Source organism: Ursus americanus, chromosome 27 (genome assembly GCF_024610735.1).
Source record: "Ursus americanus isolate L20-20 chromosome 27, mUrsAme1.1.p, whole genome shotgun sequence".
Classification (NCBI taxonomy): domain Eukaryota; kingdom Metazoa; phylum Chordata; class Mammalia; order Carnivora; family Ursidae; genus Ursus; species Ursus americanus.
In genome coordinates this window covers 22,814,362-22,835,093 of record NC_142153.1, presented here as the reverse complement: position 1 = coordinate 22,835,093, position 20,732 = coordinate 22,814,362, and the positions used below count along the sequence as shown (strand labels likewise).

The 20,732-nt window shown below is 34.6% G+C and overlaps 1 protein-coding gene across 2 annotated transcripts in view; it reads right to left on the bottom strand.

Annotated features, from left to right (window-relative positions):
- The window catches only part of SGCZ (sarcoglycan zeta), a 418,103-nt gene that overhangs the window by 96,310 nt on the left and 301,061 nt on the right, over positions 1-20,732 (bottom strand). For both annotated transcript variants that reach the window (XM_087856458.1, XM_087856459.1), the window contains one exon: positions 13,353-13,440. In XM_087856458.1, the coding sequence (XP_087712584.1) occupies positions 13,353-13,440 (88 nt within the window). The remainder of the gene's footprint in view (positions 1-13,352; positions 13,441-20,732) is intronic.

Below are 20,732 nucleotides of genomic sequence, written 5' to 3'. Positions count from 1 at the left end.
TAAAGTCACTACTTATTTTTATGTTTATCTAAAGCATTCACATCAAGAATAGTATATTTTTACCAAAATTAATAAGCTGTTGGAATGTCAGGACACTAAGAGGGAACAAATATAAAACCTTAATGTCCTGTCAGTGACTGGTTAAAGGGCCAGATGCTACGGGTAATTTAATTGTGCTTATCGCCCAGCAGCAATCTCAGGAATGTCATGACACATGGAAGCACCTGCCTATGCCGATAAATCAAGTGATAACACCTAATAAACTTAAGATGCTACAATTAAATGTTACCTTGAGTGATCATCCAATCAACCAATATAAATTAGGGTAATTCTGGGTTAAGATTATCTTCTGCCTGTTCTCGCATTAAGAAACTACTTCTACTACCACTAAAAATGATAGCAGCTAACACTTCTATCATGCTTAAAACGTGCTAGAAGCTTGAATAACATCAACTCGTTATCAAAATAACTGCACAAGGCCAAGTATTATCATTATGTTCATTTTACAGTTAGGAAACTCAGGCACAAAGAGGTTAACTAACTTGCCCAAATCACACAGCTGGTAAGTGATAGCGAGCAACTCGAACTCATGTATTCTGGACCCAGGGCTCACAGTCTTTACTCTGATACTTTTCTGCTTCCCAGGACCCTCTGAACTCACGCCGAACTCTCGGCAGCAGTTGGATTTCTGATTTTCCTCCAAGGATCAGCTGAGGCCTTATTTATAGGACATTCAGGGTCAGCTTCTTCCCCTCCCCAGTTCTGTGTTCCCACCTTCCTCATTCTCTTACAAGTGTTCTTTCAAAACCCCTCTCCTATACACTCTTGCACCCAGCTGGCAATCTCTGTTTCCAGGAAATCCAAACTAAGACACATATTTTAAAAATATACTTTCATGCTCTAGACACACTGTACTTGTTCCCATTCATCCATTTATTTCTAATTTACATCAGAAAGTATGTCTTTAATATTATTGTGCTACTCTGAGGTCAAACTTTTAAAGTGACTCTTCATCACAAATAACATCCCAAAATTTTGTACTTACATTGAAAAGGATACAATACGAACCTGGCTAACTTGTCAAGTTTAAACCTAGTTCTTCCACATGAAAACTATTTTTCCTGACAAAGTAGATAATTGTTACTTTAATACATTCATAAATAGATATACCAGGGGATGGAAATACCAAGGACAGAATAGAATCAATGGTAACACTTTAGTAAGTTTTAGTATTTTTGTCAACAGATAAGGGACCATGGTGGGTATATACCTTGTAGCAGGTGCAGAGGAAATATATCCAGCTCTGAAGGCTAGAGAGATGCAGAAAGAGTGAGGTGGAAAAGTATTTAAACTTTCTAATTGTGCCTTCCCTGGCTTTGTGTCAAAACTCAGGGTCAGTGTGTAATATATGTTATGTAGCCTCGCACTTCTTGAAATATAATTATAAGCAAAAGCTCAGTTACACTAAAATGATATTTATTTTGGTTCCTCTGATTATATTTGCTACACAGAAAGAAAGAAAAAGTATAAATTTAGATCTACTGAAGTTCTGACACAGAAAAGGTTTTATACTGTTACCATGAAAATTATAAAATGACCAGTGGAGGGAAGAGGCATGATATAGAGAGAATGGAAGGAGGCCAAAAAGCCCATTCAAGATCATAGTCATCATTAAGTTATTTCTAATGTCACATAATATTCTTTCTTTGAAGCACTTATGAGATTCTCTTTCAAAATGATTTATTCTTGTTATTTATACTGTGACCCTACCAACATTTTCCTCAATCCATTAAATATTCTGCACGTAAGGAAAATCCTTTGGTTTATTTTGAAGAGGCACATTTGGTGTTCATTTTCTATGCTCAGCCAATGGCCTCATGAACTTCTATTTGACACTAAATCAGCCTTTTGAAGCATCTCTTCCTTTTATATTCAAAACACATTTTCCTTTGAAATTACTTACTCTTAAGAACCATAAACTTTATTTAGTGGAGTATGTTTAATTTTCAGTAGTTTCACATTGTTTGCACTCATCTTGTTCCCTTTGTTATCAACATGATTTCAACAAATACCATAGCTAATTTCTATTTTCATTGAGCTTTAAGGAGGTTATTCAAAAGCAGAGGTGACCAATTTAGTGTTGCATTCAAATAACAGTTATGGACTATTTCAAATGATCAGCTTACTATGGATGAGAAAACAGAAACAGGAGGCAATTTTTAAAGGGAAGCTGATTTGTCTCATTAAATTAAAAAAATAACTATAAATATTCAGCATAGTGTTAAAAGGAAACCCAACTACCACCACCTTTTAAAACTAAAAGCTGAGCAGATACATATTATTCATTAGCCTCTTCAGAGTACCCAGTGTTAAATTTATGTTGAGTTGGAGATCAGTATGGTCTGCAGGTAGACAGCCAAAAAACAGTTGGTTTGTTAGTTTCTTGGGCTTGAAGAAGAAGACAGGAAATGCTAGAGGGGTCAGTTTGGGAGTTATCCACTTACATTTGATATGTTAAAGAAGCATATCATACAACTTAGATAAAGAATATAGATGACATAAAAACAGATGGGGCAGGCTTTGGTGAAGATGGTGCTAGCTGGAATATTTTTGGCAAATAATTAATCTTGAGAACGAAAATGAAATGAGACTAATCTAAACTCACCTTATATCAATAAGGAGGATTCAGTTATTTCAATAAAATTAGTAAGTATCTTGGCAGCAAGTGATCATTTATTATACATTTCCTGATACCTGAGAAAGAAATGTAGTTAGACATTTACCAAAGACTTAGCAAAAGTTTCCTAAAGTAATTTAATAATATCTGTGTGAGCTTGTTAACTTTACAAGCATACTTTGTTTTATTGGGTTTCACTTTATTGTATTTTGCAGGTATCGCCTTCTTTACAAATTGAAGAATTGTGGCAACCCTGCTTCAGGAGCAAGCATATCGGCGCCATTTTTCAAACAGCATTTACTTAAACTTTGTGTCTCTGTCACATTTTGATAATTCTCACAATATTTCAAACTTTTTCATTATCATTATATTTGTTATGGTGATCTGGGATCAGTGATCTTTGATGTTACTACTGTAATTGTTTTGGGGTGCCACAAGCCATGCCCATTACTACAAAGAACTTAATAAATGCATGTGTTCTAACTGTTCCACTGATGGGCCTTTCTTCCTCTTCTCAAGCCTCTATTTCCTGAGGTAGAACAACATTGAAATTAGGCCGATTAATAACCTATAGTGGCCTCCAAGTGTTACAGAGAAAGAAAAAGTCAGATATCTCTCACTTCAAATCAAAACATGAAATGATTAAGCTGAGTGAGGAAGGCACGCTGGAAGCCGAGAAAGGCTGAAAGCTAGGCCTCTTGTACCACTTAGCCAAGATGTGAATGCAAAGGAAAAGTTTTTGAAGGAAATTAAAAGTGCTATTCCAGTGAACACATGAATGATAAAAAAGCAAAAGAGTCTTCTTGCTGATATAGAGAAAGTTTTAGTGGTCTGGACAGAAGATCAAATCAGTCACGATATTCCCTTATGCCAAAAGCTAATCCAGAACAAGGCCCTAACTCCTTCAGTTCTATGAAGGCTGAGAGACGTGAAGAAGCTGCAGAAGAAAAGTTGGAAGCTAGCAGACGTTGGTTCACAGGGTTTAAAGAAAGAGGCCATCTCCAGAACACAAAAGTGCAAGGTGAAGCAGCAAGTTAACCAGAAGATCTAACTAAGATAATTCATGAAGGTGGTTATATTCAACAACAGATTTTCAGTGTAGATTACAGAGCCTTCTACTGGAAGAAGACACCATCTTGGACTTTCATATCAAGGCGGGGACAGGTCAATACTTCGCATCAAAGCTTCAAAGGAAAGACTGAGTCTATCTCTTGTTGGGGGCTGATGCAGCTCGTGACTTTAAGTGGAAGCCAATGCTCATTTACCATTCTGAAAATCCTAGGGCCCTTAAGAATTATACTAAATCTACTCTGCCTATGCTCTATAAATGGAACAACAAAGCCTAGGTAATGGCACATCTGTTTACCACACAGTTTACTGCATATTTTAAGCACACTGTTGAGACCTACTTCTTAGAAGGAAGAGTTCTTTCAAAATAATACTGCTCATTGACAATGCACATAGTCACCCAAGACCTCTGATGGAGATGTACAATGAGATTAATGTTGTTTTCATGCCTGCTAACACAATATCCATTCTGTACCTGTGGATCAAGGAGTAATTTAAACTTTTAGCCTCATTATTTAAGAAATACATTTTGTAAGGCTGTAGCTGCCATGCCTAGTGATTCTTCTGAAGGATCTGGCAAAGTAAATTGAAAACCTTCCAGAAAGTTTTCACCTGTCTAGATGTCATTAACAGCATTTGTGATTCATGGGAAGAGGTCCAAATATCAATATTAACAGGAGTTTGGAGGTTGATTCCAACCCTCATGGATGACTTTGAGGGTTTCAAGACTTCAGTGAAAGGAAGTAACTGCAGATGTGGTAGAAACAGCAAGGGAATGGATGAGGAGTTGCTTCTTATGGATGGTTTCTGGAGATGGACTATACATCTGGTGAAGAGTCTGTGAAGATTGTTGAAATGACAACAAAGGATTTAGAATATTCCATAAACTTAGTCGATAAAGCAGCAGCAGGGTTTGTGAAGATTGACTCAAATTTTGAAAGAAACTCTACTTGAGTAAAATGCTATCAAACAGCGTCAGATGGTACAAAGAAATCGTTCACAAAAGGATGAAACTTCATTGCTATCTTATTTTAAGAAAATGCCACTTTAACCTTTAGTAATCAGCACACAGATCAGCAAGTAGCCATCAACATCTAGGCAAAACCTTCCATCATCAAAAAGATTATGAGTTATTGAAAGCTCAGATGATGGTTAGTATTTTTTAGCAATAAAGTACTTTTTTTTTAACTAAAGTACTTTTTAAATTAAGGTATGTACACTTTTTTAAAGACATTTTACTGCACGCTTAATAAACTACAAAATAAACAGAGCTTTTATCTGTACTGGGAAACCAAAACATTCGTTTGACTTGCTTTACTGCGATATTCAACTTAATTGTAGTAGTCCGGAAACAAGCCTGCAATATTTCCGAGGTATGGCTAAACAGGAAATAAGCAAACTTCTTCGGAGTGGCCGTATCGTTTTGCCTTCCCAGCAGCAGCAGTGTATGAGAGTTCTAGTACCTCTACATCCATTCTAGCACTTCGTATTGTCTATACCTTTTTAAAAAATAATTGTAATTATTATGGTTTATGACTTCTCAGAGCTTTTAATGAGAAAATATGTATGATTAAAGTCTTAGTATATAATATTGAAGGGTTTATTCTCCACATATATTTACTCACAATTCTCCAATGTGGCATAGGTGCTGATAAATTTACTGAGTCACTTAAAAGTGGTTCAAAATGCTAAGAAATCAGGCTTTGGATGTAGAGAATAAGGAGATTCAATATTGAGAACTTAGGAAGACAAATTGTTCTTTTAGAACGATCTGCCCTATCCACCCCCCAGAAAAACTTACATGACGGTATATGAGTTATTTTCAGTAATTTTTATAAAATGATAAAGACTGGCAAAAATAATGTAAGATTAGAAATGAGATTTTTTTCTGAATGTTATGACATGAGAGTAGATAGTTTCCAAAAGTTATGAGTTATTAACATGCTTTCATTCTTTAAAGGGGAAGGTGTAAAGGAGGATGGAATTTTATTTTATTTTATTTTTTTTTTTTTTTAAAGATTTTATTTATTTATGTGACAGAGATAGAGACAGCCAGCGAGAGAGGGAACACAAGCAGGGGGAGTGGGAGAGGAAGAAGCAGGCTCATAGCAGAGGAGCCTGATGTGGGGCTCGATCCCATAACACCGGGATCACGCCCTGAGCCGAAGGCAGACGCTTAACCGCTGTGCCACCCAGGTGCCCCAAAGGAGGATGGAATTTTAAAATGCATTAGACCGATGTGTTTGTGAGCATTTAGAAAACAAAGCAGCACACACGTGATCTCAGAATGGAAGATTTAAAACAAACCATGTCAAAATTGGATCAATACATGAAGGGAATGTATAGAATTAGATATTCTTAATTTCAGGCAAATACATGACAAAATATCTACAGATACTATTGTGGAAAAGGTTGCAAGTGGACCCAGAGTTGATTATATACTTTAACCACAGAATGCTGATTAATGGATTGATAGCAAACTCAAAGTAATTTTAAAAGATTTTGGCAATACTGTTTCCTCATTATGAGGAGTATGTTGTCAGGAGTCCAATAAATACCTAGAAACAGAAGAACTGCTCTTCAGTTTTCCTTCTTCCTCTACTCAATTTTCTATTCCCACCTTTCTTTTCTATTCCCAGCTTTCTTTTTCTGATTATGCATTATCTGACTTGTAATTTCTCCAAGACTACACATAAGAATAGATACTTAATCCAAAGTGAGACAAAAGAAAAAAGCTTATGTAGTTAACAGGCCTAGACCATCATAGATGTAACGGCCCTCCATGGTATATCTCCTCTATTCCACGACCAGGCAATTAGCATTGTTCTATAGCTATGGGCTTGGCTGAGACCTCATCTAGGGCTCCTGATACTGAAGTAAATGATCTTCTGTGCACATACGAATCCTTAAATTTTATTTAGCTTCCTACCACCAGATGTTTTTCAATAATTAGTCCCATAACCTTACATTTGTGAACAGTATGCCCAATTAACCAAATTTCTGAAGATAAGTTTCTTATTAAGACCAACACAAAACTGCATGTTCATTAAGTCAATTATGTATGAAACTCAAAGCACCTATAATTCTGAGTTTCCACAAAGGGAGCCTCATTAAAAACAAAGGTCGGTCCAGTGTATAAATTAGAGAGTCATTAATTTTAGATAAGTCATATAGTTATAATGCTAATTAAATATATAAAATATGAAGTCAGGAACCACTCTTTTGCTATTTTGTTTACTTCATTCTCATTTTATCTTTCACAAACTCTGTAATATATCATTTTTATTTTATCACAATATTAATATTAAAATTTAAACAGTGAGCTATAGTCATAGCACATTTTGAATAACTTTATGTAATCATAGAATAAAATGGTTATTCATCTCTTTACTGTTTTCCTCTGTTATACAGTTAGAAATACTTAATGAGTTCTTGCATTAAATTTATTGAAAAAAATCTATATTATCTCCTTTAATCATCATATAAAGAGATGGACTGGCTTAGGTAAAGCTGATTGAGGAGTATGCACTTTTCAAAATGTCTTAATGGAACCACCATTTCTCACTTTATCCTATTACCCTCATTCCTAAATACTCAAGATCAGACGTATTTCTTTGACACCTATAGGCATTATTACCAAAGATCTTAGTTTGAAACATGTATGTTGCCTGGAAGGGGAGAAAGTTCAAAGATGTTTTTGTATCAATCAAAGCATTAGTATCCACTGACAATTTTAGTGGATTAGCTACACACGGTCTTGAGAAGTAGAGGCCAACACCCTGCAGGGATGGTCTTTAGAACCATAACACAGAGCACTCTTAAGTGGAGCTGGCCTCATAGAACTACGATTGATCAGACTCGGGCATGGAGTACCTGGAAGGAGAAGGAGGAGAGAAGCTAGCAAGGGTTGGAAATGACTAGCCAAACCATCTATTTCAGAATTTGGTCTAGGCTTCAGGAAGAAAAATCCTAGTATTCTTTGATTCTGCATATCTAACACTACAAATACTTGAGAATTTAATTGAATATTTGAGACAATGCATTTTTCTGTTTTTTTTTTTTTAAGATTTTATTTATTTATTTGACAGAGAGAGAGACAGCCAGCTAGAGAGGGAACACAAACAGGGGAGTGGGAGAGGAAGAAGCAGGCTCATAGCGGAGGAGCCTGATGTGGGGCTTGATCCCACAATGCCGGGATCACGCCCTGAGCCGAAGGCAGACGCCCAACCGCTGTGCCACCCAGGCGCCCCACATTTTTCTGTTTTTAAGGTAATAACAAACAGTAACACCACAGAAGTAGTATCATGATTCAGGATGTTCAAACAATTGATATGAAATACTCCTGTGAGGGGCACCTTTGTGGCTCAGTCCTTTAAGCATCCAATTCTCGATTTCGGCTCAGGTCATGATCTTGGAGTTATGAGATTGAGCCCTGCATTGGGCTCCCCACTCAGTAGGGAGTCTGCTCAATATTTTCTCCCTCTCCCTCTCCTTCTCGCCCCCTACCCCGTCTTCACATGCTCTCTCTCAAAGAAACAAAATTTTTTAAAAAATGAAATACTCCTATGATAAAACTTTTCAAAACATGCACACTATTGTCTTTTCTTCAGACACTGTAATCTTGTTACACCTGAGTTACACAGATTAAGCGTCCTAATTTTTACGAATGCCAGCCTCCTCCTAATATCACAGTCATCTGCTTTGATGTAGTATTTTCTCAAATTGATTAATTAATATTAGTTTAATTAATTAATATTAACAATGAGCTCTGAAACATCGACAATGCATTTGATCATTTAAAATGTGTGTGCCATACTCAACCTAAGTATTCCGTTGATCTATTCTCCCAGATTTACACAGCCTATTTTACATAAAATATTCATTCTTATTAAGTTGTCCCAGACTATTACAGCATTCTTTAAGTTAAAAAAATGAGTCAATGACAAAAAACATAAATTTGGTACGTGAGAATAATCTGTAACCTTCTACTTTTTATATGTCCTACACCATCTGCAGTCAATTAAGTGATTCCCAGGTGTTCACAGTAATTGCTTTAATGCAAGATTACATGTCACTTTAGGGGTCATTAAATATTTATTATAAAACCCTCATCTACATTTTTCTCCATTCATTTAGGGACAAAACATGCTGATGTTTAGTTTTGACAAAAATAAACAAACTGATTGGACTTGTTGAATTATTTTGTGGATTAAAAATCTTTAAAAATATCTTTTTATAAGCTAAAATTTGGTGAAAGAATAAAAACAATGACGGTGATCTAGTTGTACTTATTTACATTCTTCATTTTAAGTGAAAAATATGTACTTATAATTTGTGGTTAAGATATCAAAAAATCAAATCAGATGTCATTTTATCAGGACTGGTGTATAGTGGGGAATTCAATGGGTCTGAGAATTCATTAACTAATTTCCTCTCTAAAGGTAAAAATAGATGTTTTTAATGGAGATAATCCAGCATAATATTCATTTCATAGAAAGCAAAGTAAAACCAACAGGTTTGGCCAATTGTACAGAATTATATACGTAGAGATCTAATAAAAATTACAATAACTAACATACATGTAAAGTGTTCCAATGTATGTGAAGTATTCCAAGTACTTCACATCTGTTCACTTACTCAATTCTCACACCTACTGTTATGAGATGGAAACTCATGCTATCCACATGGAAGCCTAGAGTATGGAGGATGCCCTGAGTGACCTGGTCACAGTGCTGGGAAGTGACAGACCTGGGATTTAGTTGGCTCCAGAATCCAAGCTCTTAAACTATTAAAATACAATTACTTTCTAAAACTACTTTCTGACTAAAGTATGGTATCTAGGTGAATATATTCTTCTAGAACATTTTGATATATAAATCACATAATTATCCACAAAATATTGTTATTAGTGAAAAATCCATATGTTTTTGTGTTTTGAAAATAATTTTCACTGAACTTATGTTCTGATATTTTTTGGTTTTCCGTAACATCTCTTAATAATTAGTCATAACCAGGGGCGCCTGGGTGGCTCAGTCGTTAAGCATCTGGCTTCGGCTCAGGGCATGATCCCAGAGTCCTGGGATCGAGCCCCACATCAGGCTGCTCTGCTGGGAGCCTGCTTCTTCCTCTCCCACTCCCCCTGCTTGTGTTCCCTCTCTTGCTGGCTGTCTCTCTCTCTGTCAAATAAATAAATAAAATCTTTTAAAAATCATAATAATAATTAGTCATAATCAAAGTGCCTTTCTAGCAAGAGTGTTTTGTGACAGGCTATAAATCTTTAGATATATAGATTAACTTAAATTTGTGGAACATTAAAAAATGCTCATGGCTTATCTAATAAACATTGTATAATAAATTCTTAATAGTAACATAGCTATTATTAAAATTATGATTAAATTATGTGAATAATTTTAGAAATTATGTGATTTTATTCACTTCTTGCATTACTGAAGGTTTATTTTGCCATGATAGGTGACTAATAAATATTTTTAGAAAAGCTCCTAGACTCAAATTACCTTGTAGCATATTGCATTGAATAAAATGCTGATATCTCAATCAATCCTTTGGTGTGTAGTAGCAGACTCAAAATGTTTATTTAAGTGTTCTGCTAGCTTTCTTTCCCAGTACTTTCCTTACACCAATTCTATGGGGGAGCCTGTGTGCTGTGTGTGCACTCGCATGTGTGTGTGTGTGGTCTGCCTGCCTGCTTGTCTTGGATGTTGGAAATATATTGAGGTGGGCAGAGGGGCATGGACACAGTTAAGAGTCTTAGGGTCTTCAGGTTTTACTAAAGGATATCAATTTTATCACCAGTTCACTTCACTTCTGAACTGAAAAGACCCAGCGACAAACACTAACATTTTGGGTTCTCACTTCATCTGACCAATGACAAACCCAGGCGGAAGTATATATCATAAGGAATACTTAATAGGCAGATAAGCCTAAATTTTTAACACTGAATTACGCTGAACTGGTAAATATGTCCTATTTCTTACTCCCACAATTATTTTATCTAACGGCACTTTGTGGTCGCGCTCTGAGCATTCCTTAAAGCACCAGGCCAAAGTGTTGGCCACTCCTTAAAGCATCATGCTTCTTTTGATGGAGAGTTGCTAAAAATAGTGTACACTATATCATCCAGTTTTCTTTCTATTAAACAGCATGTACATTTTGTTCAGTGTATGTGAGAAAAAAAACCCTGGTTTTCCATAAAAAAACCCAGCTGTTTCTTCTTAAACATAGTGAGATCATGTCATTAGTCACATTTCTCTTTACACCTTTACACCAGGAAGGTCAATGTGGTTTAGTTAACCATTATATACAATACAAATAGCTTCCACATGGATAAAGAATGTACTAATTTTTTATATAATTATATAAATGCACATTTTATTTTTTTATCTCTTCATAAACTTAACAATATTTTAAAAATGGTTGTTTCATCATAAGGACTTTATTATTAATGTATATTGACTCAAAATTCTGAGAAAACAAATCAAAGAAAAATATTTTCCTTACAGAATCTCCTTACAGTGCCTAATTGTTCTCATCAAGCATATCTTCTCATCATAAATAAAACGAATTTGATTTTAGGTGTATATAGCTAATTGACAGCCACTAGAAAAGGCAGAAAACCAGTAATGAGGCACATCTGCCCCCTCAAGACTCCCACTCCCTGACTGGCTCTCTTGTAAATCCCCTTGGACAATGAAGGCAAGCACCTCAGACCTCAGAAGAAACCAAAAAGTCAACTCTGCTGCAGAAGCTGTCTGTAATTGTTTTTATTTTATGTGGTGTTTAATCCCCAAAATGTGAATTATGGAAAGCAAACTAGTACTAAGTGTTAATATCATTTTGTTTAATTTCTTGCAAATGACATTCTGTCTTATTACCATATAGTAAGACTTATTGAAGGCAGCCATGACTCTCAGTTTTGAAGAAGTAATGAAGAAAGACAGAAAAATGAGAAATTACAAATTGTAATTAAGGTTTCTATATAATTTGGATATGTCACTGATTCTTGATAAATGGAAATGAAAATATCCAAGATGAGTCAATGATTCTGACAATAAAAATTAGCAGTTCCTGGGAGTGAAATTTATTCTCCAAAATTTACTGAGGATTAAATAAGGAGAATTATGATGATATATGAGATCTTAGATGAAGCATAACATTGTGACTCTAAGCAGATTTTAAAAGTAAATATTTATAACAATGACATTCCAATTATTTAATATCCAATTACTATTAATGTTTTACTGAGATAATGTTATAGATGTAGAATTATGGACCTTCTTATCATGCTTACACCACAGGACCACACAGCAACTATTTTGGATTTCCCAAACATGACTGCTTGTGACTGAAATTTAAATGAGGGAGACTACTGAAAAAAAAAAAAAGTAAAACAAAACAGCTCTGCCCATTAATATTATTTCTTGTTCAACTTTTCAGTTTATCCTCCTTTTATTTTTATCCTCCAGTATTCAACTAATGTTGATTAGTAACCAACTTTGGTGACTAACTTTTATGATGTGAACATTATGTAAAATAAAATTGAATTATTATAAATAAAGTGCATTGTATTTTTTGGAAATACATATCTGCTAAGATATAATTGCATCTTTGGCTTCATAAAGGCAAGTAGCATATTGTAAAGTGTTTCATATACCTACAAAGGAAGTAGACACAATCAAATTCATGTTTATAAATCTCACATTTCAAATGCCATCTTCTTGTGTAATTTAAAAAGAACTATTAGAAACATACATTTGTATTAAGGTAGTCATTAATTTTTCAGTAAGATAAAGACAACTCATTCCTCAAGATTGTAATTTATTATTTATAATATACTTTATATATACACATATATTATCAATATTAGGTAATTGCCCCACAAAAAATAGAGCATTTTAAATATATTTTGACAGTTACACACAAATCTTTTTATTATTTTACATAATTATCACTGACTTTTTATTTTCCTGTTTTCTTATAAAAATGAGTCAAATAATTATGCCATGTAAAATGAATTGCTAATTTTTTGACAATATGAGAAAACAATAATATTTTATCATTAACTTATATTTATAACTTCCAAAGCCTATAAAGCTTAAAATACAAGTAATCTCAACACCAAATTTATAAGTAATTGATAAATGTTAAGATATATTATATTCAACTAATATGTCATTTCTAGTTTACAATAGCAGACAATATCTCTTAGGAAATTATTTACCTAAAACGAAGGATACGTAGACCACATGATGTTATATCTCATGTGTTTTAGTCTGTTTACTATAACTTAACACACACTAGGGAGATATTTGTTAAAAAAATGGTGCATTTCATAATTTAAGAGTAATAACAACAAAATATATGTAATTGTCTCATAGGAACACATTGACAAGAGTAAGAACTATCAAAATAGAGGAAACTATAATTAGCTTATGAAAAATCAAATCATATGCAAGATAATTGGACTAAAAAAGGATGTCTAGTTTTATATTAGAAAAATAATAGACTTTTACTTTCCCCAATTCACACAATCACAAAGCTTCAAATGGAGTAAGATGGTATGAGCAATCTTTACCCCCAAAGCACTCACCTACTGTCAGCTGTCCAGTTAACTGCCCCATGTGATTTCTTGCATTCACTGTTACATTCCTGTCAGACTGTAAGACCAGTGGACTATCCTGGGAAACATGTATAAAATAAAAAAATCAAATAAAAAATAGAAATAGAGTCAAACTTAATCTCTAAAACTATACTGCATTTGTTTGGGTATTACCAAAATTCTATTTCTTTGTTTTATATTAAGCATTTATTTTAACATCCCAAATATTGACTGGACAATATGAAAAAAAAATACAAGTGCTTCATCATAACTACTTGACAGGACAGGAATGTTTCCACTTTGGTAAATGGACATTAACTATTTGATGCAATAATTTCCAACTCTACCGACTGCTGTACATCCAAGGTGTAGACACTCCTCTCCTCTCCATCTCCCAGTGGGACCTATGTCTACCCATGGAGATATTTTAGACCCCACCCGAATGAGGAAATTCCTTTTTAAGTTGAATTTACAACTTTCAGATCCCAGCTGAAATGTCATCTCATCAAAATTGCCTCCCCTACAAATATATTCAAACCCCAAACTCCCGGTCTCCATTTATTTTGTTCAAAACACTTATCACAAGGCAAATTTATTGTGCATATGTATGTGTTTACTTAGTTTCATTTGTTTCTGTCACAAAAGGAAATGTCCATGGGACAGGGACCATGACAGTCATGCGTATAAATTATATCCTCACTACTTAGCACAGTGCTGAAAAAAAAGCATTTGCTAGGTATTTATTGATTGGTTAAATAAATTTTCATAATAAATCATATTAGCTTGTTTATTTACCTCATGTGGAAATGCCTTGTAAATCACAGAATGGTTTATGTAGGGAGGTATATAGAATATAAGATGTTTGCCTGGAAATTCTCATTTAGAATATTTAACCTTGGTTAACTGTTTACTTTTATCACTAATTTAGCACTTAACAGTGAAATAATTTATTGAAGGATATTACCCCTTGCCTTAGGAACCTGCATATTGGGCTTCTGTCACCATTGCATCAGACAAATAACTTACAGCTGCATAAATTTTCATTTTTATGATCTAAAACATAAGCAGGGTGATTATTTACAAACTGTCCATCCATTCATTCAAGTATTAATTGAGTGCTCACTATGTATGCTGTCATGTTCTAGAGGTTTGGGACATTTCAGTGATCAAAACTGAATAATACCTGCCCTCATGGAGCTTTGAATCCAGGTAAAAAAATTCTGTGAAAATCTCTCCCAATACCACCCTCATGATCTAGGTGGTATGTCACTTCTATGTCAATGTAAATACACAAGTGTATTTTTTATATATAAGCTATATAAAAACTCTTTCAAGACTAGGATTTGAGATTTGTGATTTGGAGATGCATAGAAAGACTTTATAGGCTTTTTTCCTAAAGCTGATTTGTACCACATCTGACTAGATACAAAGCACTGGGTAAAGAAGTGTACACACACATACACACACACACCCCGTGTGCACACACTTTCTTTTAAAAGTGGGTTTTGATACTATGTGTAAACTAAGATGTGATTTTTTAAAAATTAATTTTCCACATTTAGAAGAATACTTTCATTCTGCTAAGTGAGACCTGGTTGTACAAATTTCATTCTCTGTCTTTCTTACCACAACTCATTTCTTTGTGCCACAAATCAAGAGGGTTATTTATACAATTTCAAAAAATATATCTAGTCCTTTTTCCATAGGTATTTCTATGCTGCAGTAATCCATCTTTGAAAATATCTAATGTATTTTAAATTAATTCCATCTATCCTTTTGAGCAATGTGTTCAAATTCTGTTTATAGTATAGGTCATAGACTAAGGACTGCATGCAAATATATTCAGTAAAGATACTGCACAAAGAACAGGGTTCTAAAAGCAGACAAAGATTCTATTTTAGGGTGGTAGAATTAATTACACGTAACTCATGCATTTAAAAGGGGGGCTTTGAATCCAATAAAATTAATATGAATGCAAGAAACAGCAAAAGCCTATAAAGTAACTTGCAGTTCAAAACACCATAAAAATACACTCTTTGCTAGTTACTGGGTAATACATTTTAATTCAGATTGTTTTAATATTTTTATGAAATAACATAAACAGTTAATGTTTAGATTTTTAAAAGTTGATGACAATGTATGCTTTTATTTGCTTTGTAAATCTAAATTTCTTTGAACTATAGCATAAAAAAGCATAACCATTAACATTGTGTAATTTCAGGACTATGTAAGTTTATTAAAATAATTATAGCCTTACTAAATATTTTAAGATGAGAGAATTGTCCATTATAAAAGGCAATACGAATTTCATCTAATTTAGTAGAGAGATAGACTTGAGTTAGAAGTGAAAAATCTAATCATTATATGTCTTTGTTTACAATTCTATCTACTTTTCCCTTATTGTAACCACAAAAATAAGGTTCTCCCCCTGGCATTCATCCCTTTTCCTCCCATGAGTCCACTAAATTTCCCCTCAGAATTAAATATTCATATCTAGATTAAAACTTTACTATGATAAAAATAACAATCTTTTTACTAAAACTCGAAGCATATAGCTACCGGGGTAATGAACAATTCTCTATGCTGTATCCACGTGGACATTAATATATTATTATGTTATACTGAATTGTTAAAATATAACTAGGTAAGCTGAATGAAAACAAGTAACTATTGGGGTGCCTGACGCTCAATCAGGAAGAGCATGTAACCCTTGCTCTGGGGGTCGTGAGTTTGAGCCCACCTTGGGTGCAGAGATTAAATAAAAAAAGAAACAAACAAACTTCAAGAAAATAAGTTACTATTTTTGTTAAACAAAAGGTAACGTATGCAAGTGCATCATCTTTACTGAAAAATCACAGTATGGTTTCTGCATTATATATCAGGAGAGTACCATCTCTGGGGCTTAGAACCATGGCTCATGCATGACCTTTTATATAACACCAACTCGGTACTAATTCAAATATATGTATGTGATAAAAGCATACATGATAAAAATGGTAGTAACATCCAAAGAAGATAGAATGCTCAGCAATCTGTAAATCCAATACTAAGTAAATTTTTAGTTAAAAATTAGTACCAAGAAATTACCTCTTTCCAAAAAAAGACTGACATTTAAGAATGCTTTATGTCTCCTTTCTTGTGTTCATCTCTCCAAAGGTCTATATGTAAGAAAATAATTTCCACTAAGAAATCATTGCTTTCCACTCTCTGCTCTACATTTCCTTCTTAGAGTCCTTTGTCTTATATTCCTGTATTCCAAGACTTTGAAGGCTAGTGTTTAATTTCAGATATTAAAAAAAAAAAACATAGTAGTACTCTCTTATAGCTTATTCTTGCTGAGGACATCAAGGGGAGATTTACTTGGTAGTATTGACTCATGCAGGAGGAATAAGACATATAAATTCTGTGTTAGGGTAAGTAAGTAGGTGGCATATTATTCTGCACAATATAGTAATATAAATATCTTTTCTTTTTGGAGAAAAAAAAAACCCTTCATCTTTTTATTCAAATATCTGTCCTCCATTACCAGGAAATTTCCTGGCAGGTGTATCACGGTGTTCTGGAGTTGCCCTGCATCTTGGCTCTAACTCTAGGAAACCTATCTGCCTTCTTACCTACTCTTGAGAAAGCAGGTGGGAGACTCAGGGAGAAAAGCAATGGTACCATGAAGTGGGCCTGAAAGCCCCTGTTTATGATTCTTTCATGCACAAATTCTTTATGCCAAGGGCCTGATTGAAACCTTGCTAATGGATTTAGAAAAATAATGCAATACATCCTTCTTATTTCAATGTTTTTGTCAGAGGCACTGCGAGTGAATAAGGTAAAAAAAAAAAAAGATTCCTGTCTTCTCATTTTTATTGTGTCCACCTTTGTTTATCTTACATATTTACTGATCACCTACAATGTGTCCAGCTCTTTGCTAGTTACTGGATTAAAAAACAGAAACACGGTGACAAACTTTCTTTTCTTATGGAGTTCATAACCTACCACATAAAGCTAGACAAGTAACTACATAAATAAAAAAAAAGAACAAGAACAAAAAAACCCCCAGAGAATGTTAATAGTAGTAAGCTGTTGTAATAGAGACTTTTCTCACAAAGTGTATGTTATACTGATGAGAAGATAACAGTTTTGTATACATATAAGGTGTTGTATGTATATGAGGCACTTCATTCTTTCTTTCACACGTATTAAGTTGTAAGTAGTGGTCACCGGAGCAGCAGCTAGTGCCTACTGGCACTTACCCATGCCAGACTCTGTTCTAAACACTTCACGTGTATGAGCTCGTCCACTTAGTAGCTTAAAATAAAACCACCCAAGAAAGAACCAAGAAATAAACTGGTTGCAAGACAGACAGTGCACCCTGTTTGAGTTCAAGTCGTGAATCTGCCAAACACTTTCTGCTTCACTTGGTAAGTCACTCAACATCTCTGTACCATGATTGCTGCATCTGCAACTAGGGTAATAGTACATAATTTGTGGGCTTTTTATAAGGAATTAATGAGATGATATATACAAAATGCTTAGATTAGTAGCTAGCCTTTGCTAAAGGCACAATTAATGCTTTGTTTTTATTATTTATTCCTCACTGTAATTATAGTGTTCTACTAATAACAGTAACTAGTAAACTCCAGCAAAGAAAGTATAAGTCACTTGCTCTAAATCACACAGGTAAAAAATGACAGAGCAAATGTTTGAGCCCAGCAATTTGGGTCCAGAATCTCCTTCATCAATCACCATGAGATACTGCCTCTCTGGTGGTGATTCAATTCTAGGCTTTCTACAATGTCAGATCAAAATGTGAATATAAATTTAAAAAGTGAAGAAAATATAATTTAAAATTAAACACTGCAGTCTCTAAAAGGACAATCTGATACATACATCTTAGAATATAAGATGTGACCTCCACACTGCCATCATCCACGTTTCGGTAAGAGTCTGGTTCATTTTGTTTCATTTTGTTTTCTCAGGTTCTAAAGCAAGAGTATATACCTGAACTGCCCTCTTATTTTCGAATGTATCACCTGCGCTACTTGCTATCCTGAAAGAGAACATAATTAATGGTCTGTATTGTTTGGTGTAAGTGGCATGCGTTTGGCATGTCATTTCTTGAATTTATACAGTTTGACCTGAGTTTTTGCAGGTGAGGTTTCTTATCCTCAGTCACCGAAATTATACAACTTTGCAGAAAACTTACACCACCCCCCAAACTCTCTATCCTCCTTTTCCTCAATATTCAATCAGCTATGTTAGAAGTGTCTCTTAAATATACCCTTTCGTGTCTTTCCTGTGACCAGTCCTGTAACAGACTCATAACTCACAACAATCCGTTTCTCCTTACATTGATTCTTCGTATCCAGTGTTATTTTTCTAAAACATTTTTTTAAAATATTGGCATGCTTAAATTAAAACAGAATGAACTAAAACATTTATTGATTCCTCATTCCCAGCTTGGAAAAAATTCACGTTCATAACATACAAGGTACTTTATAATATGATCCAATTCTGCTTCGTAGCTCTATTTCATGCCACTTCACCATTCAAGAATGACCCAGATTTCCCATGTTTCTGAAAACATGCTACTTCTGTGCCTTCTCATCTTCTGTTCCCCACACCTGAAATTCTTATCTTCGTCTCCGTAACTGGCAAAATTATATTTTTCAAGTTCCAGCTCAACGTTGCATCATTTCTGAAGCATTCCTGCTCCTCCAGCATTAAACTTCACCTCCCACTCTCCAGTTCTTCAATCAGTGCTGATGTCCATCATGGTACTTGTCACGAGATTTTTGCTTTGCTCTGTTTTGATCATTCCTTTGTTTATATCTTCCATTAGACTGGACTGGCCTGAAAGCACAGGTGTTGTCATTTCCTTTACACAGGCAGCCTTTTGAAAACATAGTTTGTGTCACGCTTGGCACCTAGTTCATGTTCAATAAATGTCTGCCGAGTGAATGAATTGAACTGAGCACATTTACAACACAATCCACTCAGGCTACCTGCGTTTACCTGGATTGTGTTCAGGCCACACAGAACTTATCAAGCTTTTGCCTTTCTTCCTTTCTTTCTTTCTTTCTTTCTTTCTTTCTTTCTTTCTTTCTTTCTTTCTTTTTTTTTTTTTTTTTTCCCAGAGAAAGGTTTCTAAAAGACCATGGAAGTGTAACAAGTCATATCACATTATGATGTGATTTATAGTCATCCTCTCTCTGCACAAGGCAGACTTCATTCCTTTCCCTAAGTGTTTGATCCACTTAAGAAGCTGAAAACAGGTAATATTTTAATTATTTGGTTAAGGAAACAATTACTTGAAATTTTATTTCTTTCAGAATGCAAAGCATTTAACTGTTGAAATTTGTATTTTAAAGGTAGAAGAAGTATTGATTATGAAAAGGAATCTATCTATAGATGTTAAAGTGACCTCCTCAAATTCTCAGTGCTCACATTTTAATCTGAATGTGAAATAGTGAAGGGGAGAGAGCGTGTATTCACCAATCAGCTTTTCTGTGTTTCTATTTCAACACTTTTATTGAGAATTCCTCATTTTCATTAGTTTTTTGTTATAAATTATGAAGTCACAGAGGTCACTATAAGGAATATCTTGTGAGAATGACCTATGGCTTCTGATGGCCCTTCTGGCTCCTTCCTGCCTCTCTAAGGCTACACAGTAAACCTAGTAGTCTAGACATACTCCCCCTGAGGGTCTCCTTATCCCAATTGCTATCGATGAATGTGTCTTCAGAATAATGCCACAGGGAGCAGTTTTGCACATAGAGTTCCATTTACAGGGAATCTTTGGCAATCTGCCACTTCCTATTATCATTTAAACTGCTTCAACCCAAACTTTACCCATGGATTGGCTTAGATAACAAGTGCTTCTTGAATCAGTATCCTAAAAGGGAAAAGTATTATATCTACCTAAAGTAATAAAGATCCAGATCAATGAAAGGGCACTGTTGCTTTAACCAGATGACATTAAATTCCCAGGGATGCATCCTTTCCTCTCAGGTCACACTCGCTGTACCAGGAAAATGGTTTCTTCTTTCCATCTCTTTCTTGAGTTGCCACTTTGCTCCTCCAGCTACCCCTTCAGTCTTTCTTCAGGCTGATCTTGCCCTCATAGTAGTTTGAAGGTGCCAGCCTGTTCACTCTCTGCCTAACCAGGAGCCTGAATGACGTACACCCCCACTGATGGGGTAAAGGAGACCGGATGCTGTTTCATGGAGGACATAAATTGTGCTCACTTCGATGGGCAGAAAGAAACTTTAGAGTGTATGTAAATATTTTCTGTTTCACCAGTTCATATGCCGTAAAATATTAACAGAGTTAATTCTTTTAAATCATTTATTTATATGGAACAAGGAACCAGTTAAGTTT